Source organism: Scomber scombrus, chromosome 14, assembly GCF_963691925.1.
Source record: "Scomber scombrus chromosome 14, fScoSco1.1, whole genome shotgun sequence".
Classification (NCBI taxonomy): domain Eukaryota; kingdom Metazoa; phylum Chordata; class Actinopteri; order Scombriformes; family Scombridae; genus Scomber; species Scomber scombrus.
In genome coordinates, this window is record NC_084983.1 from 26,586,256 (window position 1) to 26,599,146 (window position 12,891).

The 12,891-nt window shown below is 41.4% G+C and overlaps 2 protein-coding genes across 2 annotated transcripts in view; one reads left to right on the forward strand and one right to left on the reverse strand.

Annotated features, from left to right (window-relative positions):
* Positions 1-502: 502 nt before the first annotated feature.
* On the reverse strand, positions 503-7,234 carry LOC133993564 (hepatic and glial cell adhesion molecule-like). The gene is made up of 7 exons (XM_062432555.1): positions 7,135-7,234; positions 5,121-5,462; positions 2,524-2,805; positions 1,287-1,380; positions 1,137-1,204; positions 924-997; positions 503-652 (listed from the first exon to the last, which is right to left on the reverse strand). Exons 1-7 carry the CDS (start codon positions 7,217-7,219, stop codon positions 503-505), a joined length of 1,095 nt encoding a protein of 364 aa, XP_062288539.1. The 5' UTR covers positions 7,220-7,234.
* A 2,655-nt stretch (positions 7,235-9,889) lies between these two features.
* The window catches only part of styxl1 (serine/threonine/tyrosine interacting-like 1), a 4,285-nt gene continuing 1,283 nt past the window's right edge, over positions 9,890-12,891 (forward strand). Inside the window, exons 1-4 of the mRNA XM_062432556.1 lie at positions 9,890-9,992; positions 10,112-10,173; positions 11,412-11,511; positions 11,731-11,864. Coding sequence (XP_062288540.1) covers positions 9,890-9,992; positions 10,112-10,173; positions 11,412-11,511; positions 11,731-11,864 — 399 coding nt within the window. The remainder of the gene's footprint in view (positions 9,993-10,111; positions 10,174-11,411; positions 11,512-11,730; positions 11,865-12,891) is intronic.

Sequence of the window (12,891 nt, forward strand, 5' to 3'; positions counted from 1 at the left end):
CCCTAGAAAGTCATACATGAAAGGTGATGACTCTTTTTTCTTTTTAATATTTGGTTGGTGGTGATTTTTGGGATGTGGGTGTGAGGTTGTCTTCATTGACAAACTATGTACTTTATTCCACTATAGTTTGATAGCTGTCAAACTTCAGGTTCATGCAGAGTCCCTGCCATTTCCCAAATTTGAGATTCTGTAGTTCCACAAAAAACAACAGTGGTGAGTAGTAAACCCAAATCCAGGCTTCAAAGCCATTTAAAAACACGTCTGTCACACTGCTTCTATATTTTCTATAGTCCACTCATATTTAAATTACTCAACTGTTTACTTTAATGAAAACATATTAACGTGCAGTACTTGACATTATTGTAAAACCCTAGACCCTGGTTTTTGAGATCATTCCCAAACTGTGGGCTGAAATGCAGGAAGTTGCCATCCAAGAGTCAGGAGTAGTATACAATAGGTGGGTCTGATCTCCAGCTTGCTTTATTATGGAGTGGACGGGATTTTAGGTATACTTGTGGGAGAGGCGGGCAGGGGAGCCAGTAGACTGGGTAATAGAGTCAGTGTAGGGGTTGGAAGTGGTGTAGCATGGAGGCATGTCAAGTTCAGAAATAGATCCGATGCTGTTGCTGGATGAGTCATCCATGGAAGGATCCTGCAAAACAGTACAACTTCAGTCCAAATCCACGTTTCAAGCATTCATATTCTAAAGTGTGCAAACATAACATTTTACTGTACACTACTGGGTGTAATCAGCAACATAGATGGTTAATTCTGCATGTTGTTGGAGGTGATCAGGTTGTTTGTTACATCCAGCTGTTCTGCATTGTGGGCTGTAATGAACATTGTAGCCTCCAGGGGGTGCTAGCATAGCTTCAGAGTCATATAATCTATTGAAATCACAGTGGTGGTGTTGAGGGAGATACCTTTTGCTGCAGGATATACAGTGACGTTACTGCAGTCTTTCCATTATGCTGTGTCATTTTTGGAAAAGCATCATCTGTGGCAAAGCAGAAAAACACCAGACTGTTATTCATACACATTGCCCATATTTTCCCAAGGGGATTATTCCAGTTTCAGCCTAGATAATCTGACCACTTTTTTTGCATTAGACTATAACACATACAACTTTTATATACCTGTGTGATTGATTGGTGACCGAAAAGAGTGGTCAGTGGAGAGAAGCTTTGTAGTTGGAGGTCTTGACCTAACATAGACAAAAAAAAGTGTATTTATTTATGCATAACATGTTTATTAGGACTAATTTAAAAGCTTAATAGAAGTCTTACTCTTTTGAAGGCGTCCAGCAGGCACATACTGTTACCAAGGTGATCAGGAGGAAGATGCCTCCAGTGGAAAGGATGATATAGAGGGAACTTCTTCCTATAGGATCATGGCACATTACGGTCAGTGAGCATAACAGAGAGCCATATAGTACATTAGTATTAGCCATGTATTGAGTTTTGTAATTGCAATTATTTAAAATATTGTAAATATTCCAATTTATATTCTCCTTTTAATAGTTTTACACTGTTGGGACTGAGAGAAGAAATGACATTTAGTTCCGATTAAGGTTATTATTTGGCTTTATGTGGTAAATCATAGTATCTTGCATCTATTTTTACCTTAAGATTATATCTGTGCTCCATTAGTCTATCCTGCTATTGGAAGATTTGGGTTAAGTTTGGTCACATGAGAGCTAGTACGAGCAAGTAACCATTGGAGCAGGATGTAATATTGACTCTTTGACAACACCACAAATACACAAGTCAGAAGCTTTACATCCTGCAGAAGTGTCAAAGGAAGATTTGGTCACTACAAGGGAACATAGAGAAATGGTTTTAAAGTATTTCAAACTGTTAATTCTAGTTGGGACAACCTTTTTCATATATTGACTGCTTATGTTTTGTATCCTGTTGGATCCACTTTTTAGGGATAGCATTATGTGCTATGCGATACAACATTGAGGTATGCCAGGTATTGCACTAAATCTGTTGTTATATGGCCTATTAAGTCCCACTGATCAAGCGACAAAACCAGCTATCACTGTCATGTATTGCACTTCCTGTCCTGGAATTGCCTGTTTAACTCCAAGTGATGAAGTGATGAAGTCAGCTATCCTTGAAACTCTTCTTAATTTAATGAGCCTGCAATGAAAAACACCTCCTTCGAGCCGGAATTGAACCAGCGACCTAAGGATTCCTGTCATATTCAACCTACAGTCCTCCGCTCTACCAACTGAGCTATCGAAGGGTGTGAAGCAAGAAACGAGAAAGTGATTTTCGATCATTTTCTGTTTGGAAAACGACATTATGGGATGAGCATGATAGCCTATCACTAATGTCGCAAGGTAGGGAAGTGTGTATGACAGGAAGACGATTGTTTTAAATGTGGTCCTGCTCCTGAACTCAAACTAAATTACCTCCAATTAACTAGACTTAAAGTAAATATTTTAGCCATACTAGCAGCATTGTTCTATGAATAGCAGTGTTGTTGGCACCGCAACTGTTAGACAGAATCACTTACTGTAGACAGTCAGCCTGATGGGCAGGCTCGTTATGTTGCCCACAGGATTCTCCACCGAGCAGCTGTAGATGTCATCGTCTGCCATCAAAACTCGTGTGATGGTCAAGAACTTCTGGTCAGGTGACAAAACGAACCTTGTCACATTGGCCAGTGGTTTTCCCCCTTTTAGCCACTTGTATGTGGTCCTGGTTCCATTGTCATGAGAGCAGTTGAGGACGACGTTTTGGCTGAGCTCCAGCACTGATGTAGACTCCATGTCGATATAAGGCCTGGATATCAGCTCTGTGGAGAGGTCAATGAGTTGCATTGTAACAATCTGGATAGTAGATTTAAAGACAGTAAATACAATAAATACAAAACATGTTAAAACATTGAAAAACAGGGTTACAACATTTCACAAATGGGAAGATGTTTGTCAAATTAATCATATTTCTTAGTTCTGATGGGATGATGATTGTTGTGGTTCCTTGTGCTCTAGTTTTCTGCATCCTTTCTTACCTATTTAACCTTCGTGTCGTCCTCCCAGGTCAAATTGACCCCGTCTGTTTTGACTGTTCCTTCTTTCCTCCCTTCCTCTCTTCCTTCCTTCCGTCTGTCCTCCCTCCCTCCTTCTCTCTTTCTTTCCTTCCTCTCTCTTTCCTCTCTTCCTTCCTCCCTCCCTCCCTCCTTCTTTCCTTCCCTAATTCCTTCCCTTCCTCCCTTCCTTCTTTCCTCCCTCCTACCTTCCCCAGTCCTTCTTTCCTCTGTCCTTCTTTCCTTCCTTCCTATTTTCCTTTCTCCCTCCCTCCTTCCTTCTTTCCTCCCTCCCTCCTACAGTACCTTCCTTCCTTCCTTCTTTCATCCGTCCTTCCTTCCTTTCCTTCCTCTCTTCCTTCTTTCCATCCTCCTCTCTTCCTTCTTTCCTTCCTCCCTCCTTTCCTTCCTTTTTTTCTCCCTTCCTTCCTTGACTCGAGGACAACAGGACAGGACTGACATTTTTTTGGGGTACTTTGGGGCAGCATAAAATTAAAGAAACAGTCCAATCTTGGTTACTGTACGTCCTTCCCTCCTTCAAGCATGCTGTCATTCAGCCTTCAGACCAAACCTAGATCAAACTATACGAAATAACATTCAATCCCAAGTTATCATTGCTATTTTAGCCATATGGTCCTGGCTGAAATAGTCTCTTGTAGTTACAGTGTGTGAAAATTAAGGACATTTATTGTGTAATGCAAATTCATTACACTTGCATAATGGAAATATCTGATGCTGCTCTTACAGTGTTACTTGGCAGCGGATTGCATTTTCAGTCATGACGTAGGAAGCGAAGGAACGTTGTTGCTTCCTCCTACTCTTTCTCAGGACACAGGTGACCTTCTCACAGCCTTTTGTGTTGGTGGGGTTGATGTCATTGTTCCACTATTTCATGAAAGACTCAGCTGCAACATATCAGGAGGTATTCTCAACTATAATCCCACGCTGCGGTTGAAAAGTACTTGCTATGATCTTTTCCTATAACTACTTTTCATTGACCTCAATAGAAAACATCAAGGAAAGTTAAGAAGGAGAATTCATGAGGAAAAGGCAAGTGCAGTGCTTAGAGAATCCAACTGCACTTACACTAAACTATGTAATTATGCAACAGCTGAAACTACAATGATCTGAAGATGGACAAATACACCACACATAATTCTCTCAACACCACCACTGGCCTGAGCACGATAACCTCATTGCTCTACTCACTTACAACCTGAACAGAGGTCTCATCAGTCTAAGTGAAGACACCTTTGTAGGGCTTTATCTGTTTAGTAGGCTAGAACCTGCAATCATCTAGATGTGACCACTGAACATGTATCATGTATCATATCATAAAGATTTGCATGCATTAATAACATGAACATGTGGCAGCATGATGATACAAATATGATAAATTACCTCCTAACCCTAACCAAGCCCATTAGTCAAAGGTAAGTGTTTATATTCTCTCATCGATATCCAGACTTGGAACTTAACCCTCCTGTTGTCCTCGAGTCAAGGAAGGAAGGAAGGAAGGAAGGAAAGGAGGGAGGAAGGAAGGATGGAAGGAAAGAAAGGAGGGAAGGAAGGAAAGTAGGAAGGAGGGAGGGAGGGAGAAAGGAAAAGAGGAAGGAAGGAAAGAAGGAAGGAAGGAGGAAAGAAGGAAGGAAGGAAGGTAGGACGGAGGGAGGAAAAAAGGAAAGAGGGAGGGAGAAAGGAAAAGAGGAAAGGAGGAAGGAGGGAGGAAGGAAGAAAGGGGGAGGGAGGCAAGGAAAGAAGGAGGGAGGGAGGAAGGACAGAAGGAAGGAAGGAAGAAAGGGGGATGGAGGGAAAGAAGGAAGGGAGGAAAGAGAGAAGGAAGGAAGGAGGGAGAGAGGAAGGACAGAAGGAAGGAAGAAAGGGGGATGGAGGGAAAGAAGGAAGGGAGGAAAGAGAGAAGGAAGGAGGGAGGAAGGAAAGAAGGAACAGTCAAAACAGACAGGGTCAATTTGACCCGGGAGGACGACACGAAGGTTAAGATAGATTTGAGTCTTTTTAGATTAAAGAGAAAGAGGTGAGATTGTACACTTGAGAATCATATAATACAAAACTTGTCGTCCTACCATCCACGGTGAGTTCGATGTTGCCCTCTCCTGTGAAGATATCATCTGTGATGGAGATCTCTACATCATAAGCCCCTTCATCAGAGAGTCTGAGGTTGTGGAGAAGCAGAGTGCCATTCTCAAATACCAGGATGCGGTCACGATACTCAGGCCTCAGGGTCCCAATAATATCTGTTCCAATCGACTGGACAACAGTGACAGACTTTTCTCTCTGGAGCTGCCACTTGATGACTGGCAGGTCGGGGCTGAGGCTCACGTAGCGGACGGACAGAAGGGCCTCCCCTCCTACTGTACCTCTAATAAGAGTGTTGGGGATAGTCATATTCACTGCCAGAACCCCACCTGTGGAGAAACACAGAGGAAAGGTTCTTGCAGTATTCTCCTTCTTTTTACACCAATAGTCCAATATCGCACTTTTACAAGTCAACCTTATTGTAATGGCAGAGCACACCTGCTGCATCTCTATATCACCCAGGCTTAGACTTGATCTAATGCTACCTGTGACATAACAGTCATATGTGGCAACCTTTCAGATAGGCTACATATCAGTCAGTCTTTGGGCTCTTGCTATCTGAATGAACCACTTATCAGCTCAAAATTGTGTCGATGAAAAACTAAATTTACATCAACTGCATTATGTGTCAATCAAAGTTGACCAGCTGTCAAAATTGTTGTGCATGTAAATAAAGCATACTCTTCAGAGCCTTAAAGATATTGCAGTGGTTCATTGTTAGTAGTTAGATTGTGATCATATTTTTCATCATGGGCGGCGCAGTGTGTCTTTTGTAAAGGACTGGCACTCAACATCACCATTTCACATATTGCATACATTGTGAAATCATCCATTATGAATGCATGTTGTGGGGATACTGGTATGTCTATAGGCATAGCTTTGTGAACAATTATTAGAAGCAGTTCATGCACACAGGCAACATGTAAATAGTCCTCACTGTTCTGTGTGCGTGTGTCAACGTTCATGTTTTTTTCAACCACAGTGAGTGACACAGTAGTTAGCTGAAGGCTAGTGTGGGCATCAACCCTCACCACTGCTGTATACTGGAGGCCAGTTTGCATGGCAGATCCACATTACCATGGTAACAGCTGTCAGTCCTTGGGATGGGCCAACATGAACCAACAAAAGTGGGGATTGTTTGTTCAAATTTCCTTCTTGGCAGTTCATGAAAAGAGCACTGGGAGCAATCCAGATGCCATGCTAGCTTTGCAGAAACAGAGCAGCTCAGTGACTCTGCTGCTAACCACAACAATAGCAGAACAGTGATGACAAGCTCACAGCCACAGCTGAAAATAACATCTGAAAACACTGGTTCTGGTACAGCCAGTGGGCACAATTACTGTATTACTTACAGGGGGTTGACACAAGACTGTATAAGCAGCCTCACAATCTAATGCAATCCAATACCCCCCAAGAACAAACACTACCTTTGTGATGTCTGTACTGTCCAGTGACGGAATTGTCAATTTCTGCAATATTGTGCAATACACTGCAACAGTTACCACAAATACATCGTCATATCAGTTTGTGCCAAACCTTGTATATTATTTGTATTTGTGTATTGCAGATTTTAAATCACCTTACAGTTGCCTCTTCTCCAGCTGTAAACACACAAATCTGCTACACAGATGTTTCATTTACCATAGAATATACTTAGATTTTGAGGGTTTATGCTTTCCATCATATACTGGGAGGACCCTCTGATTGTAAGCAACACTAAAATAAGAAGCAATGGGTTATTTTCCAAATCATATTTGCAATTTATAAATGTGTGATTCCCTCATATTGAAGAAAAAATCGAAAAAATGAATCAGCTGTTATTTATTTGCTATAATTTCCTGTAAATCTTAACCTTTAAATCGAGCCTTAATCTTTACAAAATGTTTAAGACAGTTTACATACATGCAAGAGAAACATCAGACATCCGACCATTATTAGACAAAACTATTTGAAGTACTAAACAATTGTGAAGCAAGTTCTAAAGTAGAAAACGGTACATACCTGTATTGAAGAAACCAAGACCGACGAGCAATAATATATTTGAAATTATTCTGGCTTTTGAAGGAGACTCCTTCTCTGCCTTCATCTTTGGTCTCAAGCTTTGTTTTCCTCCGAGTCAAACAGCATGATTTTACGACACTAGGCAGGACAGAGCAAACAGTCCTTCATTCAGCTCGGCTCTGCTGGGACTGAGTACATGTTGTTCTCAAAAGCGACTGTAGAGAAGCAGGACAAAAGTGTGTGTGTGTCTGAATGTTCACTTTGTATGGTTAGGAGAAAAAAAAGTGGTTCATCCTCTTAGACGTATGTTCTCAGTAAATATCATTGCAATCTGTTCTTCGGGTTGACATTTTGGGTCCAATTTAGATGCTGGTGGAAAAGTCAGAAGGTCACCAAAACGTGGTTTAACCTTCGTGTCGTCTTCCCGGGTCAAATTGACCCCGTCTGTTTTGACTGTTCCTTCTTTCCTCCCTTCCTTCCTTCCTTCCTTCCTTGTTCCTTCCTCCCTCCCTCCTTCTCTCTTTCTTTCCTTCCTCCATCCCCCTTTCTTCCTTCCTTCTGTCCTCCCTCCCTCCTTCTTACCCTCCCTCCTTCTTTTCTTGTTCCTTCCTTTCCCTCCTCCCTTCCTTCTTTCCTTCCTCCCATCCTTCCTCCCTCCTTTCCTTCCTTCTCCCTCCCTCCCTCCCTTCCTTCCTTCCTTCCTCCTTTCCTTCCTTCTTCGTCTTTTCCTTCCTTCTCCCTCCCTTCCTCTTTCCCTGTCTCCCTTCCTCCCTCCTACCTTCCTTCCTTATTTCCTCCGTCCTTCCTTCCTTTCCTTCCTCCCTTCCTTTCCTTCCTTGCTTTCTTATTTACTCCGTCCTTCCTTCTTCCTCCCTCCCTTCCTTCCTCCCTCCCTCCCTCCCTCCCTCCCTTCCTCCCTTAACTCGAGGACAACAGGAGGGTTAATCCTCCGAGGTCCATGAATATCAACACATGTCATGTAATGAGTTGCTCTTGTGACTCTAGAGCTGCTCAAAGAGAAATTGGTAGCACAATTGGAAATGTTAAGGGAGTCACCAAAAGTATTGGCAATAACTGTCTCAGACCACGAGTGTCCATATTGGCAATTTGGCAAACTGTTGGGCTGATACCTGATATGATGCTTAACAGAAAAACCGAGGCCCTACCAACCCACTTTGTCTGATTCCCTCCACCACCCAAGTGTAATGCTGTGTCTTTTAGCACCATTACCTTCTTGAAAATATTAACCTTCGTGTCGTCCTCCCGGGTCAAATTGACCCCGTCTGTTTTGACTGTTCCTTCTTTCCTCCCTTCCTTCCTTCCTTCCTTCTTTCCTTCCTTCCTTCCTTCCTTCCTTCCTTCCTTCCTTCCTTCCTTCTGTCCTTCCTCCCTCCCTCCCTCCCTCCCTCTCTCTTTCCTACCTCTATCCCCCTTTCTTCCTTCCTTCTTTCCTCCCTCCCTTCCTCTTTTCCTTTCTCCCTCCCTCCCTTCCTCCTTCCTTCTTTCCTCCCTCCCTTCCTTCTTTCCTTTCTCCCTCCCTCCCTCCTTCCTTCTTTTCTTCCTCCCTTCCTTCCTCCCTCCTTTCCTTCTTCCTTCCTCCCTTCCTTCCTTCCTCTCTCTTTCCTACCTCCATTCCCCTTTCTTCCTTCCTTCTTTCCTCCCTCCCTTCCTCTTTTCCTTTCTCCCTCCCTCCTTCCTTGTTTCCTTCCTCCCTTCCTTCTTTCCTTTCCTCTCTTCCTTCCTACCTCCTTTCCTTTAACTTCCTTCTTCCTTCCTTCCTTCCTCGCTCCTTTCCATCCTTCCTCCCTTCCTTCCTTGACTCGAGGACAACAGGAGGGTTAATATAGTCTAAAACCATTGGCAGGATACTGTATTGCATCACCCATATATTTGTCATTGTACACTTGCACAAATTAAACAAAATGGGGACTCACTTTTAAAACCTTGTATTGCTTCATAGTGTTACTAGTGGCCAGACAGTACCTTTAAATGTCTTATTATTGATTTTTCATACACATTATTTGACATTATTTCATATACAGTTCTGACTTAAGTTTTAACAGTCGTCCATTAAACAACAAAGGAAGTTCACACGATGGCTGACGTGCTCATTAGCAATCTAAGTTACATTCCTATTAGCTATATACTTGAGTACATACAAGCTACATAAACATACATATATGCATACACACGCACATACATACATAATTTGCATGCTACAGTAACATACATACATAAGCCTACATACATACATACAAACACACATGCACGAGATTATTTGATTTTTATTTGATTTTTATTATATCACTTTTCAAGAATACTGTTGTGCCAATTTTGAATTTCCCCCTACCTACAGTACCCTACACTACCTACCTAAATTAGAAAAAGTATGAATAATTAGGTGAAATAACATCTTATCAGACAGCTCTCCATCAGATTACATCTAACATCTATCAGCTGAATGACTGTGGAGAAACATAAATACTATTAACCCACTGAAAAGTCAAATTAAACTGGTCAAGAAATGAATGGTTGTGACTTTAAGGCTCTACATCATCATCACCAACCCACCAATGAGGGAGCACATTGAGTTGCTTAGCAACAGAACCCATACAAACACCAACTGTGCTCTTTGGAACCAAGCTCCTTTCTACACAATGTGTTTTTCCCCTGCAGGTTAAGCTAATTGTAATATCCAGTTACCTTTTTATAGGTGTTTGTAGCTACTTGTTTTGTTGTTGTCAGTCTTCCTGCTATGGCTGCAATCATGATGTGTGAGCCACAGGAGCTCTACAATCTCCTCAACCAGAGCAGCCGTGTGTCCAGGCTGGCAGAGATCAACTACCTCTGTTTGGTTGGTAAGAGATGAGATTCAGATCAGATCAGAGTCTATGAGTTTGCTTCATGTGTATATTTGTTACATTTAATCCTGTTTATTAGTTGAAAGCTGTAACATACTCGTGTATTTCTGTTGTAGATGCTCGTGAAACTCAGGATTACAAAGTGAGCCACATCATAACAGCTAAACATGCCAAAACGGTATGAAACTCAGTGGTATCCACAGTTTTGTGATTCTTCTCTGTTCGTCCAATCTGACCTAGACTGATGGGTATTGACTCTTAGGCTTTTGACACCATGTAAAGTGTTGATTTTATGTGTATACATGCATATTTTTATCTTGTGCGGGCAGAACATTTAATTTATTTCATTTTATTTTATATGATTTTATTGCTTTCATCTTTCTATTGTGTTATCTATTTATTGTGTTTTTGTCTTGTTGTGCAGCACTTTGGAAACCTTGTGTTTGTTAAAATCGTGCTATATAAATAAAGTGGATTGGATAAACTGGCAAAAATAGACAAATATACGACCATTATAAAACTCTGTAAAGAAATAAATGCCTTACAATTTAACCAAATACTTGGTCCAAGCATTTGGATTAACACATCTAGATTTGTTTCCACTGATACTGTTCAATATATCACAATATAAGTTATAAGGAGAGCTACAACAAATTACCTTTTGACTGGTAAAAAACAGGTTCCTTACTTTAAAGTCTCAAAAACATTCAAAGCATGTCTTATTTATGAAGAAAAATCTGTGTCTCTAAAGTCTCTTAAAGCTTGAACAACGTCAACAAAACCACCAAAAAGCCATTGGTTTAGAAAATGTGAAGAAATTAATTGAATATAACAATTGTTTTCTTTTTCCTATTAAATGAAAACTATGTTAAAAAGATTTAAAAAGTTATTCGAAAACTTGAAATCTATAAGAACACATATGACATTACTGAGAACCTTGCAGTCAATTTCTTAAAGACCGTTATAATGCAGCTCAATAAAAAACATTACTCATCAAAGATGTGATATTTAATGGAGAATTGTGCTTTTACTTGCAAATTTGTTTGATAGTTTTATTTTATCTAGAGGTGATGCTGTTATAGTGTAAGTGTAAGATGTTTTGTGGGAGAATTGCACCTTTACAACACTCTTATATGGACCGTTAAAGTCCTTAATGTGGATCGAAACAAAGGAAATGAAAGAGAAGCCTGAAAATACAGCTTCATTTTTTTGTTACTTTAGTTTCTAGGATTGTGTTTGTGTGTGTGTGTGTGTGTGTGTGTGTGTGTGTGTGTGTGTGTGTGTGTGTGTGTGTGTGTGTGTGTGTGTGTGTGTGTGTGTGTGTGTGTGTGTGTGTGTACGTGTGTGTGTGTGTGTGTGTGTGTGTATGTGTGTGTCTCTCAAACATCAGCTCTTTCTCTCTGTGACTCTTTCCAGGATTCAAAAAGCTCATTTTTCCTGCCTGATATCGTGGAGGTGGACAGCATGCAGCATGTAGTGATCTATGACAGCAACACCAGCTGTTCACAGGAGCAAGGTAAGCTGACAGTTACACATAAACATGTTTTTCTGTGTACTATACAGCCGATAAGTATCTTTCTTCAGTCCACTAAACACTTGGAAATAAGCCTTGGAATACTGCCCTAACGAAGGCAAGTATATCTTCTAGGCAGTACTCCCACAAGTATGATATTCATCATAGTTTGCCCATTGTGTCAGGTGATACTTACGGGTTTGTTTCTGACTGTGATTGCAGGCAGAGCGGTCCAATGTGCTCAGGCTCTGGCTAAAGTCAGCCTCTATCCAGTCCACATAGTGACGGGAGGCTTTCAGAGGTTCTCAGCTCTGTACCCTTTCTTAAGGACAGAGAAAATCATCTACACCATCATGGTACAGTAAACATCTGACACACATCATCTGATAGTTTGGTTTGTTTTAACCCTTAAACTGACTGTTCCTTCTTTCTTCCCTTCCTTCCTTCCGTCTGTCCTTCCTCTCTCTTTCCTTCCTTCCTTTTGTCCTTCCTTCCTCCTTCCTTCCTCCCTCCTTCTTTCCTTCATTTCCTCCATCCTTCCTTCCTCCCTCCCTCCCTCCTACCTTCCTCCCTTCCTTCTTTCCTTCCTTCCCTCCATCCTTCCTTCCTCTCTCCCTCCTTCCTACCTTCCTTCCTTCCTTCCGTCTGTCCTTCCTCTCTCTTTCCTTCCTTCCTTTTGTCCTTTCTTCCTCCCTTCCTTCCTCCCTCCCTCTGTCCTTCCTTCCTTCCTTCCTTCCTTCCTTCCTTCCTTCCTTCCTTCTTTCCCTCCATCCTTCCTCTCTCCCTCCTACCTTCCTCCCTTCCTTCTTTCCTTCCTTCCCTCCTTCCTTCTTTCCTCCCTCCCTCCCTCCCTCCTACCTTCCTTCCTTCCTTCCTTCCTACCTTCCTCCTTCCTCCTTCCTACCTTCCTCCCTTCCTTTCCTTTCCTTTCCTCCCTTCCTTCCTCCCTTCCTTCCTCCCTTCCTTCTTCCCTCCCTTCCTTCCTTTACTCGAGGACAACAGGAGGGTTAAAGCATCTTACAAAACTCATTATTATGGATTCTTCTTGTGTTTTTAAAATGGTTTTAAAGAGATTATTCTGGGGAATATCATTCATCACATCATCTGATAGTTTGGTTTGTTTTAACCCTTAAACAGGCAACGTGCACCAGGAGATACAGACTCTTTAACAGCCTGTTATGAGCATGATTGGTTAATGTGGTTGTTCAAATTGTATATGAGCCTTCAATTCAAAGCCTATACTTTAATATAAATGATAAAAATCAGTTTCAAAACTAGTATGTGTGATATTAATGATCAGGGAAAGCAAGAATGCATCACTTCTCCTCATCAAATAATACATTGTTATTACCATTATAACCATGTGTATACCTTAATAGGGGC

Coding starts and splice junctions, on each gene's coding strand:
- LOC133993564 (XM_062432555.1), bottom strand. CDS start 7,219: ATGAAGGCAGAGAAGGAGTCTCCTTCAAAAGCCAGAATAATTTCAAAT. Junction 1,381..2,523: donor CATCAGGCTGACTGTCTACA/GTAAGTGATTCT, acceptor ATGATCCTATAG/GAAGAAGTTCCCTCTATATC. Junction 653..923: donor TGTATATCCTGCAGCAAAAG/GTATCTCCCTCA, acceptor ACTGTTTTGCAG/GATCCTTCCATGGATGACTC.